The 21,993-nt window shown below is 50.7% G+C and overlaps 1 protein-coding gene across 11 annotated transcripts in view; it reads right to left on the bottom strand.

Annotated features, from left to right (window-relative positions):
* LOC140396152 (contactin-1-like) overlaps positions 1–21,993 on the bottom strand; it is a 1,065,645-nt gene that overhangs the window by 101,206 nt on the left and 942,446 nt on the right. For all 11 annotated transcript variants that reach the window (XM_072484363.1, XM_072484362.1, XM_072484364.1 and 8 more), the window contains one exon: positions 19,748–19,860. In XM_072484363.1, the coding sequence (XP_072340464.1) occupies positions 19,748–19,860 (113 nt within the window). The remainder of the gene's footprint in view (positions 1–19,747; positions 19,861–21,993) is intronic.

Genomic DNA, 21,993 nt, shown 5'->3' with positions numbered 1-21,993 from the left:
TTGTGGAGGTGAATTGACAGGTTGTGTAGATTCTGTCCATGCCACACAACGTAGACTTATTTATAATGTTTCAACTCTGCAAACAAACTCTTGTTCAAAAACCACTTTCACAGACTTTTAATGAGAGCAAATTAGATTTGGGGGGTTCTGTGGGCGAATCTATGACTGTACTTGACAAAGGGGAAGACAAGGCTGATCTGTTAGGCAGGTAGGTTCGATGTGGACTGCACTCGATGCAGGGAAGCTAGAAACAGACATCTAACACTGGAGAAGATCCAACACTGTTTTATTCAATGATAGAACTGATACACATATTCAGCTGTGGGTCAACACTATACTGAACTGACTGGAGACCTTTTAGTAGCCTGACCAGACTTACTAGCTACCGCATGGTGTTTGCACTTGCTAGCTCGTGGACTGATTGTCTCAGTGGCTGGGTCCCGAGAGAGCGGGAAACCTAGTGCCCTCTGGCTTTATAATGGTCGTGTCCTCTCTGGTGATTGGCTGCACTGTGTTGTGTGCTTACTGGTCATCCTGTGTGTCAATCACTGCCTGTCTGCATCTCATTATATACATGAGTTGATATTATGACAAAGGCCAGGTTCTTCCATTTCACTTGGCGAACGATGATTGGATGCATAATCCAATACTGAAGAAGGTAAACTAGGGTCTTCAGTGGACAAGACTGTACAATGTGTGTGTGTGTGTGTGTGTGCATTTGGGGGGGGGGGGTGGTGTTGCTGCTACTCGTGGGTCTTTGTGGTCACCAGATTCTGTCCCTCTGGGTCATGGATATGGACTGCCACAAGCATAGCCGATTCAGAACTCTGTATGCTTGAGAGCTTATTATTTCAGCTGTTTCGAACTAATAAAAAACATTTTCTGCGAGAGGAGTACTATTTTTCCTTTGAATATCCAGCACAGTCTGTCAGAGGTTAGGGCAGGGCCCCCGTGCTAATATACCAATATTTGGAGGGAGCTTGTTGAGACGTGCTGGTATTTTCCAGGGGTCCCAATACTTGCAGATGAGTTTTGCAGGGAGGATGGGGGTGTACAGATTCTCAGGACAGATAAAGGACAAGATCGGAAAGGTTTGCACAGTTAATAATGTTATACTGCCTTCATTCCAAATGCCTTGATAGAAGCGGAGCATAAAAGCAAAACAGGGAAGAGTGGTATATGACTTTGTCCTGATTCAACTGCAACTAGTTGGTCCTGCTGCGGGTTTTGGGCGCATTTACAAGAACCCAGCAGCATGGCAGCACAGTGGTTAGCACAGTTGCTTCACAGCTCCAGGATCCCAGGTTTGATTCCCCGCTGGGTCACTGTCTGTGTGGAGTCTGCACATCCTCCCCGTGTGTACGTGGGTTCCTCCGTATGCTCCGGTTTCCTCCCAGAGTCCAAAGATGTGCAGGTTAGGAGGATTGGCCGTAATAAATTGCCCTTAGGTTAGGTGGGGTTACTGGGTTACGGGGATAGGGTGGAAGCATGAGCTTAAGCCGGGTGCTCTTTCCAAAGACCGGTGCAGACTCGATGGGCCGAATGGCCTCCTTCTGCACTGTAAATTCTATGATTCTATGAAGAAGGAATTAGATACAGCTCTTGGGCTAAAGAAATCAAGGTGTATGGAAGGAAGACGGGATCGGGATGTTGAACTTGATGATCATAATGAATGGCAGAGCAGACTCGAAGGGACAAATGGCCTCCCCTGCTTCTATTTTCTATGTTTCTATGAACTGACTGTGGCTGTATTCAAAGGTCAAGTCATTCAAATGATTGTTATGCACTCCCAGTGCACATTAGTCAGGTTGCCAAGTGTGGTGAAAAAGAGAGTAGGACATCTTGCGCAGGCAAGCAAACCTGAAGATTCAGCAAGCTTGGCAATGAAACGGTTACCTTCCCCTGACACTGTTTAAAGACAGTGGTCAAAATCATAAATAGAAGGGGAATCCAACAGTTAAGCAATTAGATCCAAAAGAAGTCCAAAGTTGATAAATGCAACATAATTATTATGGGAACGAGGAATTAAAGCGATCTGTTTAATGGAATCATGGCACTTTGTGGTTATTAGAAACAGGGCCACAATTGCCCGGCCGTTGGGATTCTGTGTTCCCGCCGGCAGTGCACCACTGTCAGCAGGTTTCCTGGCGGCTTCAATGGGAAATTCCATTGACTGGCGGCGGGAATAGAGAATCCCCCTGCCAGCGAACGGCACACCGCTGAGAAACACACGGCTGGGGGACCGGAGAATCCAGCCCCAGAACTCGGAGGCCTTCTGGAGAAGCCTATGATAATGATCACCTGCAAAGGAAGAACTGAAGGGCAGTACAGTGGTGCAGTGGTTAGCACTGCTGCCTCACGGCGCCGAGGACTCGGGTTCGATCCCGCCTCTGGGTCACTGTGGAGTTTGCACATTCTCCCCGTGTCTGCGTCAATCTCACCGCACAACCCAAAAAGATGTGCAGGATAGACGGACTGGCCATGCTAAATTGCCCCTTAATTGGAAAAAAAGAATTGGGTATTCTAATTTTTTTTTAAATGAGGAAGAATTGGTTGTGTTACCAACCGAAGGATGTTGGAGAATTGATGGGTGTGACACTATTCTAGCACATCCATTTACAGCTCTGGTCATCCACCTTAAGATGGGTATTACTGACCACGAGGGATTACAGATGGGTTCTGGTCAAAGATGGATACTTGGGAGCTCTGGAAATGACTGTGCAGGAGAAGGAGAAATCATTGCCTCCGGTTGCTGGGTTGCACTGGTATCTTCAGCTATTCAGCAAAGGCAGGCATATCACCTGAATACAGTACCATGCAATCAGTTACATTCTGTCCTATCCCTGCACAGCAGAAGGGGGCGCAGCAGAGCTGCTAGGGGAAAAGGAAAGCTGCAATTCCTGAGCCCCACAGGGGAGATGGATCTCTGTGTCATGGGATGGGCTGTGATGGGACCAGCACCTTCCAACAGAACATTGACGATGATGATATGTTTCTAAATGTGCCTCTTCTCAATTTCCAGCTCACCCATATCCTGCTATCTGGCATGATGAGCTAGCTATGATGGTGTGACCATGGACCGCTTGCTCCCTCCCACAATCCCTCATATCAACCTTCTCCTTCTGTGTTCCTGCTTTTAGGCACCCATGAACTGTTGCTTACCTAGCCATTGGAGTGCCAGGAGGAGGAAAGAGAGCAACAGCACCTTCCTGAAGGGGAGGCCCCATACCTTGATCCCATCCCTTACAGACACCAGCTTAGACCTGGGCACTGCTCTTACCTAGGAGCCTACTTGTGATCAGCACAAGAGTAAGATTCAGCTGCAGCCATGCCAGTGGTCAATTTCCCAACTCACCAGAGGCAGATAAGTCTTGCTGTAGAGAACTTAGATGAGGATGTCAATTGTGCAGCATAAAGGCGGGCACTAAATGGGCATGTGCGCTGAGAGTTGGCTGACCTGGCAGGCAGACTCCTGTCATTGATGGAGCATGAAGAAATGGACTCCAACGTGACATAGAACATAGGACATACAGTGCAGAAAGAGGCCATTCGGCCCATCGAGTCTGCACCGATCCACTTAAGCCCTCACTTACACCCTATTCCCGTAACTCAATAACCCCTCCTAACCGTTTTGGACACTAAGGGCAATTTATCATGGCCAACCCACCTAACCTGCACGTTAAGACTGTGGGAGGAAACCGGAACACCCGGAGGAAACCCACGCAGACACGGGGAGAATGTGCAGACTCCTCATAGACAGTGACCCAGCAGGGAATCGAACCTGGGACACTGGCGCTGTGAAGCCACAGTGCTATCCACTTGTGCTACTGTGCTGCCCAGCTATCGTGGGCAGCTACAGTGCTGCCCATGCCCTGACAAGGAAATGGTGCAGAGCGTTCCCTCTCTGCAGTCTCCACTTTACCTCCCTGTAGTGCGACAGACACTCCTTCCCATAACACAACTGTTTCTCCCTCAAAAGCACTGACTTCATTTTCAATCCGTAATTGAATCCTGCATTTTGGACCCGACTCTGCTACCTGGAGTTTCGTGAAATTATTAGTTTTTTTAAACTGAAAATCAATTTGCTTTAAAAACTATTTTGAGCGAGGAATTTGCCAACATTCTTATCCTAACTTGGATCTTTTTATTCAGCTGCAACCTTGTCTTCTTGAGCCCCTCTTCCCTAGCTCGTGTGCCCTCCCGTCCCGTGTTGGGCATGAAGTTCTTGTGTATTTCATTGTTACTGTACAGAATCTTAGTTAGGCCACAGTTGGAATATGTTGTTCAATTCTGATCACCGCACTACCATAAGGATGTGGAGGCTTTGGAGAGAGTACAGAAGGGTTTTGCCAGGATGTTACCTGTTTAAAGGGCATTGGCTATGAGGAGAGGTTGAATAAACTTGGTTTGTTCCCACTGGAATGATGGAGGTTGAGGGGTAACTTGATAGAAATCTACAAAATTATGAGGGGCACGGTAGTGGATAGTCAGAAACTTTTTCACGGGCTGGAAGAGTCAAATACTAGGGGACATAGATTTAAGGTAAAGCGTGAGGACAACGTTTAGAGGAGATGTGCGAGGGAAATATTTTTTACACAGAGGATACTGAGTGCCTGGAACTTGCTGCCGGCGGTGGTGGTGAAAGCAGGAACAATAGAGACGTTTTAGGGGTGTCTTGACAAATACATGAATAGGATGGGAATAGAGGGATACAGGCTCCAGAAATGTAAAAGGTTTAAGTTAGACACGCAACATGGTCGGCACAGGCTTCGAGGGCCGAAGTGGGCCTATGTAGGGGCTTTTTCAGAGGACCAGTGCAGTCTCTGTTGTGTTATGTAATTTGGAATAACACAAGCTGCCACTTGATGCAGTTTTGAGTAAAAGATGCTCCAGACTTTGAAGTGAGTTCAGTGCGTTTTATTGAACTATTAGCACAGTTCTCAATGAGTTCGACTCTCTGCTAATCTAATTGTAATAACTCAGTCTAACTGAACCAGCCTTGCTCTAAGCCATGTGCTGGGGTGTGATGCTGAGGATACACCCTGTCTCACAGATGTTGGTCTGTGGAAAGAGGCGGGGTGTGAGTGCCTCATCCCTTTTATAGGGAGATACCACCCCTGAGTGTCCTGACTGCTCATTGGTCGTGTCCTATTCTATGTGTTCATTAGCTGCATGTTTGCATATCATGACATCTCCCCTTTTTAAAATGTTTTGTTGGCGTATGTGAATGTATTTACATGTGAATGAGTCCGTCTAACGTGACTGACGGAGGTCAACAGAACAGAGCAAACAAAGCAAACGTTCACAAGTCCAGTCTCTGAGGCTTGCGTCTGATTCTGGTTGACTGCCGGAGAGGTGGCGGAGGGGATGACGGTGCCTTGACAGACGGGATGGAAGCCTGACTGGTGGCCTCGTGGTGCGAGGTATGAGGAGGTGGCAATTTAACATATGGAAATGGAGGAGAAAGTGGTTGAGGGCAAGCAACTTTGCGCAGTGCCCGTCGATTCCTTCGCACGGTGGAGCCATCGGCCATACGTACAACATAAGAGCGGGGCACGGTCTGTCGAACAACGACAGCCGGGGCAAACCACCCACCATACGGTATCTTGATCCTGACAGTGTCTGCCGGGGATAGCACGGCCAGATCGGTGGCATGGGCATCATAGCCCTGCTTTTGACGGTCTCTGAGCTGCTGCACCTTCTGCAGCACCGGGAGGTGATCCAGGTTGGGCAAGTGTATGGCTGGAAGCGTCGTCCGCAGGGTCCTGTTCATCAGGAGTTGAGCCGGCGACATGCCAGTGGACAACGGAGTCGCCCTGTACGCGAGCAGTGCAAGGTGTATGTCGGAAGCAGAGTCCGCGGCCTTGCAGATGAGATGTTTCACAATGTGCACCCCCCTTCTTGACTTTTCCATTGGACTGCGGATAGTGCGGACTGGAGGTGACATGCTTGAAATTGTATGACCTGGCAAACGTGGACCATTCTCGACTGTTAAAGCACGGGCCATTGTCGCTCATGACGGTGATTGGGATGCAATGCCTTGAGAACGTCTCCTTACAGGCTTTGATGACGGTCCGAGAGGGTAATTCGAGAAATAGTCGATGATCAATACGTAGTCGCGACTATTCACATGAAAGAGGTCAATGCCAACTTTGGACCACGGAGAGGTCACTATGTCATGCTGTTGGAGCGTCTCCTTGCTCTGCGCTGGCTGGAACCGCTGACAGGTAGCACAGTTCAGGACCATGTTCGCGATGTCCTGGCTGATGCTGGTCCAGTAGATAGCTTGCCGGGCTCTGCGTCTGCACTTCTCGCCGCCTAGGTGTCCCTCATGAATCTGGCGCAGCACCAAGCTCTGGGGACTGAGCGGAATGACAATCCTGTCCAGCTTGAGGAGGATACCATCAATCACCGTCAGGTCATCCTTCACATTGTAAAATTGTGGGCACTGCCCTTTCTGCCAGCCATTGGTGAGGTTGTGGATGACGCACTGCAAGAGGGGGTCTTTGGCTGTTTCATCACGGATGAGAACTACTTTCTCATCTGTCACCAGGAGAGTGCTAGCACACAGCTGCACCTGCGATTCGATGTGCTGGATGATCTCCAGCGGCTCACTGGGCAAGGTGATGGAGCAGGACAATGCATTAGCGATGATGAGCTCCTTGCCAGGTGTGTAAACTAAGTTGAAGTCATACCTCCTAAGTTTAAGTTGGATTCTCTGCGGACTTCCGGGTGCGGCTATGCAGAGCTAGGTCACATGTTCGGTAGCTTCCGCTTGGAACGGACTTTTGGGCTCTTTACAGGGGCCCCCACGGCATTTTTCCGACATTTCCCGGTGTGGGAAGAAGACTGCAACCTTCCCCTGACAGTGTGCCCCAGGAATGGTATGTCTCTTGGTTACCAGGCCCGGCAGAAACAGTAAAAGATTTGGCTGTAACTGCAGGACAAACAAAGCCTCTTCCAGCATGCAGGCGGGGGAAGGGCAAGCTTAAAGGCTGCAAGCTGACTTGAGGGCCTTTGTTAAAGGTGAATTCTAGCAGCAGAGGGAACAACTGTGAAAAGATCTACCAAGGCCATTGAAGAAGCGGGGACGAGGCTTCCGGTGGCGGCCATGGAGGAGTAGGTCGCGCATTCGGCAGCTCCCGTCTGAAACGGACTCTCAGACCTTTTTCAGGAGTTTCCACAGACTTTTTGGGGCAGATTGGTGAAGAGAACACTGCCAAAAGGATTCCCTCTCGAGACTTCCGGTTGCGGCTATGCGGAGCTAAGTCGCACATTCGTCGGCTCCCGCAGAAACTGACTTTTGGGCTCTTTTCAGGGCACTTTTTCGACGTTTCCCGGTTTGGGAAGGAGTTAATAATAGCTCCCCGTCAGTATATGGCTTTAACTAGGAGCGGGGCAACATAAAAGGTGGTGGTGGACCCGAAGAAGGGAGGGAAAAAGGACAAAATGGCGGCGGGCGGAGACCAGGCAGCGTGGAGGCAGTGGGCGGAGGAGCAACAGGAGGGTATCCAGCGCTGCCTGAGAGAGATTAAAACGGACCTGCTAGAGCCGATGAAGGCTTCTATTGATAAGCTGCTGGAGACACAGACGGCCCGGGGGTGGCGATCCGAGAGGCTCAACAAAAGATCTCTGACAATGAGAGCGAGATCTTCGGCCTGGCGGTAAAGGTGGAGGCGCACGAGGCGCTCCACAAGAAATGGCAGGAGCGTTTCGAGGATGTGGAGAATCGGTCGAGGCGGAAGAATCTGTGGATTCTGGGCTTCCCGGAGGGGCTGGAGGGGCCGGATGTGGGGGCCTATGTGGTCAACATGTTGAACTCGCTGATGGGAGCGGGGTCCTTCCAGGAGCCCCTGGAGCTGGAAGGGGCCCATAGAGTGTTGGCAAGGAGGCCCAAGGCTAACGAGCGTCCGCGGGCGGTGCTGGTGCGGTTCCATCGGTTCGTCGATCGGGAGTGTGTGCTCAAGAAGGAGAGGAGCAGCAGGTGGGAGAACTCGGAGGTTCGGATATACCAGGACTGGAGTGTGGAGGTGGCGAAGAGGAGGGCCGGGTACAATCGAGCAAAGGCGGTGCTGCACAGGAAGGGGGTGAGGTTTGGCATGTTGCAGCCGGCGCGACTGTGGGTTACCTACAGGGACCGGCACCATTATTTTGAGTCTCCGGAGGAAGCGTGGCCTTTGTTCAGGCCGAGAAGCTGGACACAGACTGAGGGTCGGGATGGGCGATTGGGGACTGCGGTGGATATGTTATGCCTATTGTTGTTTCGTGGGGGGGGGGGGGGGGCTTTGCATTGTTTTGGGTTTCTTTTTCTCTGTGTTTTTCTCTTTCGGGTTGGGGAGGGTGGATGGGGCGGGTTGGGCACTGTTTTGGTTGGTGGCGGGACCTGGTAGGTGGAGAGCGCGGGCTTTTTTCCCGCGCCGAAGACTGGGGGGGGCGGGGAAGCGAGGATTGTTTCCCGTGCTTAGAACGGAGGGGGGAGGGGGAGAGCCTATGGATGGGGAGCAGGAGGAGGGTGTGTCACGCAATGGGAGGAGTCGAAGGGGAGGCGGGAGTGGCCGGGGTCAGCAGGAGTCAGCTGACTTGCGGAAGTGCAATGGGGGGAGTAAACCAGCTAGGATGGGTCCTAGCTGGGGGGGTGGGGGGGGTTGGTGGGTGGGGGGAGTCGAGTTGCTGCTGCTAAGGTCAAGGAGGAGCTGGAGCGAGTGGGGTGGGTCGAGACGGGGGTATGCCGCTGTGGGGAACGGGCCGGGTGTGGGGTGCGGGCGTGTGGCTGGCCGAGGAGGTGTCATGGCTAGTCGGCGGGGGAGGGGGGGGGGGGCGGGTAGCTCCCTGATCCGGCAGATAACCTGGAATGTAAGGGGACTGAATGGGCCGGTTAAGCTCAAGGCGGATGTGGTTATGCTCCAGGAGACACACCTGAAGGTGGCAGACCAGGTAAGACTGAGGAAAGGGTGGGTAGGTCAGGTGTTTCACTCGGGGCTAGATGCCAAAAATCGAGGGGTGGCGATCTTGGTGGGAAAGAGGGTGTTATTCGAGGCGTCGAGCATTGTGGCAGATAATGGCGGTAGGTACATTATGGTAAGTGGTAAGTTGCAGGGAGAGACGGTAGTACTGGTCAATGTGTATGGTCCGAACTGGGACGATGCGGGTTTTATGCGGCGTATGTTGGGTCGGATCCCAGGCTTGGAAGTGGGGGGCCTGATAATGGGGGGAGACTTTAACACGGTGTTCGATCCGGCACTGGATCGTTCCAGGTCTAGGACGGGTAGGAAGCCGGCGGCGGCTAAAGTGCTGAGGGGGTTTATGGACCAAATGGGAGGGGTGGACCCTTGGAGATTTGCAAGGCCGGGGGCTAGGGAATTTTCATTCTTCTCACATGTCCATAAGGCTTATTCTCGAATCGACTTTTTCATTTTGAGTAGGGCACTGATAGCGAGAGTAGAGGATACCAAGTATTCGTCAATAGCCATTTCGGACCACGCCCCACATTGGGTGGACTTGGAGATGGGGGAGGAGAGGGACCAGTGCCCGCTGTGGCACTTGGAGGTGGGGCTGTTGGCGGACGAGGAGGTGAGCGAGCGGGTCCGAGGAAGTATAGAGAGGTACTTGGAGACCAACGACAACGGGAAGGTCCGAGTGGGGGATAGTATGGGAGGCACTGAAGGTGGTGGTGAGGGGAGAGCTGATCTCCATTAGGGCCCACAAGGAGCGGAGGGAGCGGTGGGGAGAGGGAGCGGCTGGTGGGGGAGATGGTGAGGGTAGACAGGAGGTATGCGGAAGAGCCTGAGGAAGGATTGTTGAGGAAGAGGCGCAGCCTCCAGGCCAAATTTGACCTGGTGACCACCAGGAAGGCGGAGGTGCAGTGGAGGAAGGCCCAGGGGGCGGTCTACGAGTATGGGGAAAAGGCAAGCATGATGCTGGCGCATCAGCTTCGGAAGCGGGACGCAGTTAGGGAGATCAGGGGAGTTAAGGACAGGGGAGGGAGCATGGTACGGAGTGGAGTTGGCATCAATGGGGTCTTCAGGGACTTCTACGAGGAATTGTACCGATCCGAGCCCCCACGGGAGGAGGGAGGGATGGGCCGTTTCCTGGACCAATTGAGGTTTCCAAAGGTGGAAGAGAGACTGGTGGCGGGACTGGGGGCCCCATTGGGCTGGAGGAGCTGATCAAAGGGATAGGAAGTATGCAGGCGGGGAAGGCACCGGGGCCGGACGGTTTCCCGGTCATGTTCTATGAAAAATATATGGACCTGTTGGGCCCGTTGTTAGTTAGGACCTTTAATGAGGCAAGGGAGGGGGGTGCTTTACCCCCGACGATGTCCCGGGCACTGATCTCCTTGATCCGGAAGCGGGACAAGGATCCCCTGCAATGTGGGTCTTACAGACCGATTTCCTTGCTAAATGTCGATGCCAAGGGGCTGGCGAAGGTCTTAGCCACAAGGATTGAGGATTGTGTGCCGCAGATCATCCATGAAGACCAGACGGGGTTTGTGAAGGGTAGACAGTTGAACGCGAAATTGCGGAGGCTTTTGAACGTTATCATGATGCCGGCGAGGGAGGGGGAGGCAGAGATAATGGTGGCGATGGACGCTGAGAAAGTCTTCGATAGGGTAGAGTGGGGGTACCTGTGGGAGGTGCTGAAGAGGTTTGGGTTTGGTGAGGGGTTTGTCTTGTGGGTTAGGCTGTTGTATGAGGTCCCGATGGCGAGTGTGGCCACAAATAGGAGGAGGTCCGAGTACTTTCGGTTGCACCGAGGGACGAGACAGGGGTGTCCCCTGTCCCCCCTGCTCTTCGCACTGGCGATTGAACCCCTGGCTATGGCACTGAGAGAGTCGAGGAACTGGAGAGTGTTGGTGCGGGGTGGGGAGGAGCATAAGGTGTCGCTTTATGCGGACGACCTGCTGCTGTATGTGGCATACCCGGTGGGAGGAATGCCAGAGGTAATGAGGATCCTTAGGGAATTTGGGGACTTTTCGGGGTACAAGCTCAATATGCGGAAGAGCGAGCTGTTCGTAGTTCAGCTAGGGCACCAGGAGAGGGCGATTGGCGAGCTCCCACTAAAAAGGGCGGAGAGGAGCTTCAGATATTTGGGGGTCCAGGTGGCCAGGAGCTGGGGGGCCCTGCATAGGCTTAACTTTACAAGGCTGGTGGAGCAAATGGAGGAGGAGTTCAAGAGGTGGGACGCGTTGCCGCTGTCCTTGGCGGGTAGGGTGCAGTCAATCAAAATGATGGTGCTCCCAAGGTTTTTGTTCCTGTTCCAGTGCCTCCCCGTGTTTATCCCGAAGGCTTTTTTCAGGCGGGTTAACAGGAGTATAATGGGGTTTGTGTGGGCGCGAGGGACTCCGAGGGTGAGAAGGGTGTTCCTGGAGCGGAGTAGAAATAGGGGGGGGCTGGCGCTGCCCAACCTCTGTGGGTACTACTGGGCCGCCAATGCGATGATGGTGCGCAAGTGGGTGATGGAGGGAGAGGGGGCTGCATGGAAGAGGCTGGAGACGGCGTCCTGTGAGGGTACGAGTCTGGGGGCGCTGGCAACGGCGCCGCTGCCACTCCCTCCAAGGAGGTATACCACGAGCCCGGTGGTGGTGGCGGCCCTCAAAATTTGGGGGCAGTGGAGGCGGCATAGGGGGTAGTTGGGGCCTCGGCGTGGACCCCATTACGGGGGAACCACCGGTTCGCCCCAGGAAGAACAGGTGGAGGGTTTTCGGGGTGGCACAGGGCAGGGATACGAAAGTTGGGGGACCTGTTTGTGGACGGGAAGTTCGCGGGCTTGGGTGAGCTGGAGGAGACGTACGGGCTCCCCCCCACGGGGAACGCCTTCAGGTACTTACAGGTAAGGGTGTTTGCCAGACGGCAGGTGGTGGAATTCCCGCGGCTACTGCCACACACAGTACAGGACAGGGTGCTCTCGGGGGGGTGGGTGGGAGTGGGGAAGATCTCGGAAACTTACCAGGTGATGCAGGAGGAGGAGGAGACCTCGGTGGTGGAGTTGAAAGGTAAGTGGGAGGAGGAGTTGGGAGAGGAGATCGAAGAGGGGACGTGAGCAGATGCCCTAGGGAGGGTGAACTCTTCCTCTTCGTGCGCGAGGCTCAGCCTCATACAGTTTAAAGTGCTGCACAGGACACACATGACCGGGACAAGGATAAGACGGTTCTTTGGGGGTGAGGACAGGGGTGGTAGGTGCTCAGGGAGCCCATCAAATCACACCCATGTGTTCTGGGCATGCGCAGCGCTGGAGGAATTTTGGAAGGGCGTAGCGAGGATGGTGTCGAGGGTGGTAGGATCCAGGGTTAAACCGGGCTGGGGGCTCGCAATATTTGGGGTGGCAGAGGAGCCAGGAGTGCAGGAGGCGAAAGAAGCCGGAATTCTGGCCTTTGCGTCCCTGGTAGCCCGGCGAAGGATTCTCCTTAGGTGGAAAGATGCGAGGCCCCCAAGCGTGGAATCCTGGATCAGCGATATGGCAGGGTTCATTAAATTGGAGAGGGTGAAATTCGCCTTGAGAGGGTCGGTACAAGGGTTCTTTAGGCGGTGGCAACCGTTCTTAGACTTTCTGGCAGAACGCTAGACATTGGTCAATGGCAGCAGCAGCTCTGGGGGGGAGGGGTTACTTTATTTTTGTTTATGTTATTTACACTGGAGGGTCTGAGGGGGTTTATACACCTGTTGTCTTAAGTCAGGGTGTTAATGTTAATTTATTATTTATGTACAGGGGGGAGGGGTTTGGGGGTTGCTTTTTTAGATTGTGTTTTGTACTTAACCCTGTTGGGTTCTTTTTTCTTTCTCATTTTGTTATTCATATTTTATGAAAACCTTTCATAAAAATTATTTTAAAAAAAAAAAGCAGGATTCAACCGAGGCGTCATGTTGTTCAGGTCCTTGTGGATAATGTGGACCAGAGGCCTATCATCCGTCTCGACAGTGAATGTCGGCAGGCCGTAGACATAATCATAAAATTTGAGGATGCCGGTGAGAAGACCCAAGCACTCCTTCTCAATCTGAGTATATCTGGTTTCAGTGGGCATCATCGCCCTTGATGCGTAGGCTACTGGTCCCAGGATGATGTGTCATCTCGTTGAAGCAGCACCACACCGATGCCATCCTGACTCACATCTGTGGATATCTTTGTCTCCCGGTCCGGGTCGAAGAATGCCAGGACTGGTGCAGTGGTGAGCTTGGCTTTCAGCTCCAGCCATTCTGTCTGGTGTGCCGCCTTCCACTCAAAGGCAGTTGACTTTTTTACCAGGTTGCGTAGGGCCGTGGTGTGTGTGGCCATGTTTGGAATGAACTTGCCCAGAAAATTGACCATTCCCAAGAAGCGCAGCACCGCCTTTTTTGTCCTCAGGGACCTTCATCGCCTCGATGGCCTTGATTTTGGATGTGTCCGGTCGCACACCATGCTGTGAGACCTGGTCGCCTAGGAACTTCAGCGTCGATGTGCCAAAACAACATTTGGATCTGTTTAACTTTAGGTCGTTGGCATGTACACGGCTGAATACCTTCTGGAGACGGGACACATGTTCTTCAGGGGTCGTGGACCATATAATGATGTCGTCCACGTACACACAAACCCCTTCAATGCCCTCCATCATCTGCTCCATGATGCGATGGAATATCTCCGATGCCGAGATGATGTCAAATAGCATGTGATTGTAGCAGTATCTGCCAAAAGGCGTGTTAAAGGTGCAAAGTCTTCTGCTGGACACTTCCAGCTGGATTTGCCAAAATCCCTGCGATGCATCCAATTTGGTGAAGAAGCGCACGTGTCCCATCTCACTCGTGAGTTCCTCCCGCTTCGGGATGGGGTAGTGTTCCCGCATGATATTCTTATAGAGATCCTTGGGATCAATACAGATGCGCAGGTCCCCCGAAGGCTTCTTTACGCACACCATCGAGCTGACCCGGTCAGTCGGTTCGGTGACCTTGGATATGATGCCTTGTTGCTGAAGATCCTTGAGCTCTGCCTTCAGGCGCTCTCTCAGTGGAGCAGGGACTCGTCGTGGTACGTGGACCACTGGCTTGGCATCAGGTCGTAGCAGAATCTTGTATCGATTCAGTAACGTGCCCATACCGTTGAACAGATCTGGATACTGGGCGAGGATGTCGTTGATGCCAGCCTGAAGATCCACATGGGAGGATGTCGTGGTGTAAACCCTTTGAACGAGCTTCAGCTGCTTGCAGGCGTGCGCACCTAGTAGGGATGCCCTGTCCGGCTTAACAATTTCAAAGTGTAACCGTGCTTGTGTGTGTCGGTTGGATACGTGCAGATGGCAGGATCCCAGTGCCGTGATGGCATTCCCGTTGTAATCCAGGAGCTTGCAGGCAGCTGGAAGGACCGTGGGGGGCTTCTTAATGTGTCTGAAGTCTGCGAGAGGAGGTTGGCAGAGGCACCTGTGTCCAGCTTGAACTGGATGGGGCAGTGGTTGACCTCCATCACTGCTCGCTATTCGTCCTCGGAATCCACAGCTAGGATTGACTGGACTTGCGATGAGTCTGGTGTGGCGTATTCACACGTTGTAATAATGCCCACACGGTAGGCACTGTCCAGGCATTCATCATCTGGATCCGTTGCACTGCCGGGATCAGAATCCTGTAGGTGTTGTTGCACACTCCGGACGCGCCGTCGTCGGAATTGGGAGCGCTGGCTCCTGACTGGTGGTGCAGATCTACACAGGCCTGGCTTCCCGCAGTTTAAACAGCGTCTGCCTCTTGCAGGGCAGTGTTTCTTTAAATGGGCGGTGCCACAGTTCGAACACGTCATGACGTCGGCGTCCTGACGCTCTGTGCGTCGTTGCACATGCACAGTGCGGTTCTCAGACGCCTGCACCTGCGCAGTGCAGGTTTCGGCCGCTTTGTTATCCCGTTCGCATCGGGCATGCGTCAGGCCCTGGGAAGAGCACACAAAATTGCCGCTTTCGTCAATGTTGAGGTGCTGCATCCGGGAGATGGCCTGCACACTCTCCGCCTCGTGGGAGGCTAGTTTTTCCACTTTCTGCCGTTTTGTACTGGGAATAGCGATTTTTAGCATGCTCATGCACTGTGCAAGTTTCAATCACGATTGGCAGGGTCATATGCTTGATCTTCAGTAACTGCTCTCTCAGAGGATCAGAGTGAACTCCAAAAACGATTTGGTCTCTGATCATGGAGTCAGTGATATCACCGTTGCAGGATTGCGCTAGCACTCTAAGGTTAGTTAAATATGAGTTGAAGGATTGGTCTTTACCTTGCAATCGCTGCTTGAATATGTAGCGCTCGAAGATTTTGTTGGTGTCCACCTCACAGTGGCTGTCAAACTTATCCAGGATGGTCTCAAACTTTGTCTTGTCCTGGTCTTCGGCGAAGTGAAAGGAGTTGAATATTTCCAAGGCGTGATCACCCACTGTGGTGAGGAAAAGAGCTATCTTCCGTGCATCAGACGCACCATTGAGGCCTGATGCTTCGACGTAAAGCTGAAATTTCTGCTTGAATGACCGCCAGTTGCTGAGATTGCCGGAGGTCCTGAGCTGGAGAGGAGCCTGAATCTTTTCCATTGTGCCGGTATACATTCGCTGGTCATCACGGATTTACATAGAATTTACAGTGCAGAAGGAGGCCATTCGGCCCATCGAGTCTGCACCGGCTCTTGGAAAGAGCACCCTACCCAACGTCAACACCTCCACCCTATCCCCACAACCCAGTAACCCCACCCAACACTAAGGGCAATTTTGGACACTAAGGGCAATTTATCATGGCCAATCCACCTAACCTGCACATCTTTGGACTGTGGGAGGAAACCGGAGCACCCGGAGGAAACACACGGGGAGGATGTGCAGACTTCGCACAGACAGAGACCCAAGCCGGAATCGAACCTGGGACCCTGGAGCTGTGAAGCAATTGTGCTATCCACAATGCTACCGTGCTGAGTTGAACTAACTAGATCAAACAGACTCCTGGTATCATGTTGTGTTATGTAATTTGGAATAACACAAGCTGCCACTTGATGCAGTTTTGAGTAAAAGATGCTCCAGACTTTGAAGTGAGTTCAATGTGTTTTATTGAACTATTAGCACAGTTCTCAATGAGTTTGACTCTCTGCTAATCTAAATGTAGTAACTCAGTCTAACTGAACCAGCCTTGCTCTAAGCCACGTGCTGGGGTGTGATGCTAAGGATACACCCTGTCTCACTCTGTAGATGTTGGTCTGTGGAAAGAGGCAGGGTGTGAGTGCTTCATCCCTTTTATAGTGAGTACCACCCCTGAGTGTCCTGACTGCTCATTGGCCGTGGCCTATTCTATGTGTTCATTAGCTGCATGTTTGCATATCATGACAGTCTCAATGGACCGAATATCCTCCTTCTGCACTGGGGGGGGGGGGGTTCTCAATCTGTCTGCCGCCTTTGACCACACCATCCCTCTCCACGCTTTTCCAGCTGCGTGGGGCTGAACTTGCTGGGTTCCATTTGTATCTCCAGAGAATCGCTTGTAATAGCTTATCTTCCAGCTCTTGTACTATTACCTCTGGCATTTCCCCAAGGAGCTATCATTGGCCCCTTCGTATCTTTCATGTGCATGCTGCCTCACAAACGTCAACATGTGTTATGCATGATGGGACCCAGCTCTATCTCACCAGCACTTCTGTCAGCCCTTCCACCGTTGCAAATTGTCAGGCTGCTAATCCGACTGACATCTGTACTGAATGAGAAAACATTTCCTCCAAGTAAATACAGGGAAGCCTTGTCCTTGGGCCCGGCAACAAACTCCATTCCCTAGTTACTGCTCCCATGCTAATCTACGGCAAATGTCTGAGACTCAATCAGGTGATGAGTGACCTTGGAGTCATATTTGACCCTGAGATGAGCCTCCAACCACATTTCCATGTCAACACAAGCACAACCTACTTCCATCACCACAATGTTTGAACTTTACCCTTGTCTCAGCTCATTTGCTGCTGAAACTCCTATCCGTGCATTTACTACCTCTAGACTTGACCACTCAAAGGCACTCCTGACTGGTCGCCCACATTCTGTCCTATGTAAACCCAATCCATCCAAAACTCTGCTGCCCCTTTCCTAACTTGTACCAATTACTGTTCACCTACCACCCCAGTACTCGTTGACATACATTAGGTGATTAAGCAGTGCCTCGATTTTAAAATTCTTATCATTGTTTTCTAATTGTTTCATGGCCTCACCCTCTCCCCTGTCTCTACGATCACCTCCAGATACAGGAGCTTCCAAAGTATCTCATTAGATCATCGAATTCCGGCCCCTTGAGCATCCCTGGTTTTAATCATTCCACCATTGGTGGCTGTGCCTTTAGCTGCCTCTGCCCAAATCTCTGGAACTCACTCCCCAAACCTCTCGACATTCTTACCCCCTTTCCCACTTTAAGATGATTCTTAAAACCTATCTCTTTGCCAAGCTTTTGTCATCTACCCTAATATGGCCTTATGTGGCTCAGTGTCAGTTCTTTGTAACACAACTGTGAAACATCTTTTTGATATCTTCCAACATTAAATACCGCACAAGTTGTTATTCTATACAGCACTGATTGGAAGTGGAGTTCACAAAATCATTTTCTGCTGAAGTCTGTTTAAGGCACAGAGCAGGTGGACCCATCATAATGCCCATTGCTAGCCTAGAACGAGAGGCCTGAGCAATTTTCATGATTGGGCTTCATCAAAGTATTTTGGGTTAGTTACCAACACTCAGTGACTGCACCCACCCATTTCACCATGGTTGGGACTAATGTGGGAGGAATTATTGAATCCCTGCAGAAAGAAGCCATTCGGCCCTTTAAGTCTGCACCAACCCTCTGAAAGAGCACTCTACCCAGGCCCACTTCCCCTTTCCCATCCCCGTAACCTAGCCTCGACATCTCTGGACACCAAGGGGTAATTTGTGCATGGCCAATCCACCTAACCTGCACATCTTTCAACTGTGGAGGAAACCAGAGAACCCAGAGCAAACCCATGCAGACATGGGGAGATTGTGCAAACTCCACATAGACAAGGTCGGAATTAACCCAGCTTGGGGTGGGGCAGCAGGGACTCTGTCGATTTTGCTGGAGTCAGTGTCGAAGGTCGTCACCCAGTGGCTGCAGAAAAGTGAGGGCACTGCATAGCCAGCAATAAGGCTGAAGATCTTTCTTCAGCCAATGGTCTCAATCAAAAGATTCTTTTGTAATGTGTTTTTTAGAGTCAAGAGCAAACGTTTCTGAGAAGCCTTAAAGGGACCGCTGTTTCATGGGCCTTGGCAGCCTTCCAATTTCTCCTCAAATTGGCCGTTCTTCATGTGCAAGCTTGGCCATTACATGTTGGCAGTCCATTTGACAGTGCGAGGGCCTCATGCTGGCATTTCCTGCAAAAGGATCTCAGCAAGTGTTTGGGAGCAAGAACCTCTGACTGGCATTCTCTCTTGCCTACCTCAAGGACATCGAGGTCATTTGAACCACCCCTACCTGTACCCCTTCTGGGAGCGGGTAACTCAACACAGATAACAGAGAGAGTGCTTTCTGTGGAACACTGCAAGATATTCAGAGAGATGGGTGGAGTTAAATCAAGGACGTTGAGTTAGAGATAATGAAAAGCAGCTCAGAAGCCATTGTAAAGTACAGAAATGCCCTGGCGAGTATGAGAAAACAAATTCTCCAGTTGAGCGGGGCAGTGCTCAGCAGAATATGGAATTATTATATAGACGAAAAACATGACTTCATTTCCTCTCAGTACTCCATAGATATTTAATGAATCCCCAGACATTTCATAACTATCTGACTGATACTCAGCCAGTACTCTGTTGCTTTGTGGCATCACCTGAATAACAATTTAAAAATAAAACTATGAATCATTCAATTTGTTTGAGGCAAGAAACTCTCACATTTCTGAAATTTAACTTTAGCCCTCTGTAATATTTGCTCATAGGGGAGGTAAACTTTGTCACAGTTTAGAAATAGTTGCAGAATAAAAAGACGTGTTGAACCTCACAGTTATTTGAACAAAATGGTATACGCTGTTCATATGCTGTCACATCAGTCATTTTAAGGGTCAATTCAGTGAGTCTACGCTTCCAATTAGAGCCATCTTCAGAGAGATCTCACAGGCCAAATGATAGCTCAGCCTAGCAGCAGGAAATACCTTGTGAAGAGGGGGAAGAGGAGAAATGTGGGAATAACGATGCAAGGGAATGCATAGTTCAGGGCAGTGATTGCTTTAACAGTCGATGTTGTATCCTGGCAAATCAGCAGTGATGAATTCCAGCAGTTTTCCCAGTCCCTTTTGTGCTCTTCTGTGCAAAAATTGGCCTTCATCGTTACCCACAAAAGAAAGGGACGAGAGGACAATAACATTTTTTAAAAAATCATTCATGGGATGAGGGCATCGCTGGCTGGACCAGCATTTATCGCCCATTGCTAACTGCCCTTCAATTGACTGGCTTACTTGGCTTTTTCAGAGGGCATTTAAGAGCCAAACACAGTGGTGCTTGTGGATCTCCAGATCCTGTTGTCTCATGCATGGTACAACAATAGCTGTGGCATGGGAATGGAAGTAAGTATTATACCAACGATGGACATGGCTTGGGATCTTTCTTTTCGACTGCAAAGCTGATGTAAGGAGACCGATAACAATAAGCAGTCCAGCGAGGGATCCCTCCTTCAAGACTCTGTCCCATGGGAATTCCAGCAGGTAACCGTGATGGGGGGACAACATTGAAACATGGAGAACGGGGGTCGCCACAGTTTGGCTCACTTTGCACAAGACTACTCTATCTGCAACATACCTTGTAGCCTTCGACATTTGACTCATTGTCCAATGGCTTGACCGATTCCCAGGAAATCCTGTAGTAGGTCCCGTGCATGGTGGCGTCGGTTATTTTCGGAGACATGCTGGGAGCTGGAAAATAATTCAATACAGTTCAGATCAGCGATGGATAATTGACAAGTGACGCTGGAAGAGAAAAAACAATGTCCATGGGTGGACACGATTTTCCTGAGAGAGCTTCAACTAAACTTTTCAATTGGGTTGTCAGAGTAGTGAGGCCGTGGAATGCCCTACCTGCTACAGTAGTGAACTCGCCAACATTGAGGGCATTTAAAAGTTTATTGGATAAACATATGGATGATAATGGCATAGTGTAGGTTAGATGGCTTTTGTTTCGGTGCAACATCGTGGGCCGAAGGGCCTGTACTGCGCTGTATTGTTCTATGTTCTATGTTCTATGTAGACCTGCTCAATTTTAAAACTGAAAGGATACCGAACAGCAATGGGAAGATATTTGGGAATTTTCAAACTGTCTAACAAACATCAACTGAGAGTATAAAGTTTATTCTAATGCAACAAAATAGCAGAAAACCCATGCGCTACGAGTGTAGGTGAAAAATTAGACCCATTACTGCCCATTACTTGGGCACAATTGCCCTTCACACTCTAAACTGGTGTCTGTAGTGGCACGTCTATGCTCTTCAGAGGTAAATCACACCAGATGTAATTTTGGTGCGGGCACTAATGTGCGTACAATGAACATTGACTGGTAGATAAGGGAAGCAGAAGCCTGGGAAAACCACCATGTGGAGGTTCTCCTCTGAGCCACTCATCATCCTGCCTTGGAAACATATCAGCGTTCCTTCACGGTCACTGGGGCAAAATCCTGAAACTCCCTTCCTAACAGCACAGTGGGTGTACCAGCACCTCAGGGATCGCACCGGTTCAGGAAGCCACCTCACCACCACCTTGTCAAGGGGCAATTAGGGATGGGCAATAAATGCTGGCCTAGCCAGTGAAGACCACATGCCATGAATTAATTTAAAAAATGTATGCTGAGCAAGCAGATCATGATGTAATTTTGTGGACAATACTAATTGATGCCAGTGGTGCCACCTCAGAGCTCAGTACTCCAGCAAACGCCCTCTCTAAACCTCACCCAGCTGCACACACATTCAGCACCAGGAAGGAGCCTCCACTGACACTATTTTAAGGAATCATCAGGTTTGTTGCTGGCTGACGTTTATTGTTTGTCACTACATTTCTGCCAGTTTAGTGTTTTCTGTCGCTATTTCAAGTTGTGAAAATTCTATGGGAGGGGTGGTATGGGATTTGCTGGAAGTTTTCAGTGAGCTTTCTAGCTTCTGTATCAATCTGTTGCTCCCAGGTATGGCCGCCCAAGTAAACCTTCCTCTTGGAAGGACTGGGAGAATGAGCAGAGGTCACACAGAGAAGGACAAGCTGCTGGAAGAGGGAGAAGAAGGGGAGGAGGAGAAGAAAAAGAAGAGGAACTCTAAAAGGAAGGCTATATCTCTCCAGAGTTTTGGGGGAGCAATTCGCCCACCTAAACCCCAGCGATAGACAATGTGAGAGCTGTCTATACTTCAGTAAAGGTGCCATCTATAAAAACAGCCACTCGTTGCAGACGCAAATGTAACTTTATACTAGGCCAAGGCTGGCATTGCTAGAAAGTGACTATGGCAATGAATCTTTAAGTGTCTAACTCTTTCGAGGTTTGAACTGAAGATTTTGCAACTTCACTCTTGCTTAAGGAGAACTAAGTTTCGAATTCAAAATGAGCTCATTCTATTTCATTCTGTCTTGGCAGGGATTAGTGGAGAAAGTGGATTTGCAGCTTTGTGAAGATGAGTCTCACGGTGCACTGGATTCCACTGGCTGAACATACCACTTTGCGGCTGTTAAAAGCCACCTCTGCCCTCCAGTAGCCTCAAAGCCCAGCTGGTGTGGGACCAGAGGTAAATGTCTGGTATCCTGGCAGCAACTATAGATTCTGTGCTCTGTGGAAACCCACTCCAACTGCATTTAAGCCACAATGCTAAACTAAAGGGGGCGAGTGGGAGACAAGGACTGTACAACTTGAAGACATTGCTGATGACTCCAGTGTTCAGCCTACACACACATGCACAGTATTCACAGAATGAAAGTCACACAGAATGTGGTAGAACATCGAACATACAGTGCAGAAGGGGCCATTCGGCCCATCGGGTCTACACCGACCCACTTAAGCCCTAACTTCCACCCTAT

This window comes from Scyliorhinus torazame, chromosome 19 (genome assembly GCF_047496885.1).
Source record: "Scyliorhinus torazame isolate Kashiwa2021f chromosome 19, sScyTor2.1, whole genome shotgun sequence".
NCBI lineage: Eukaryota > Metazoa > Chordata > Chondrichthyes > Carcharhiniformes > Scyliorhinidae > Scyliorhinus > Scyliorhinus torazame.
Note: the sequence above shows the minus strand (reverse complement) of the source record. Positions and strands in the feature narration are given on the sequence as shown.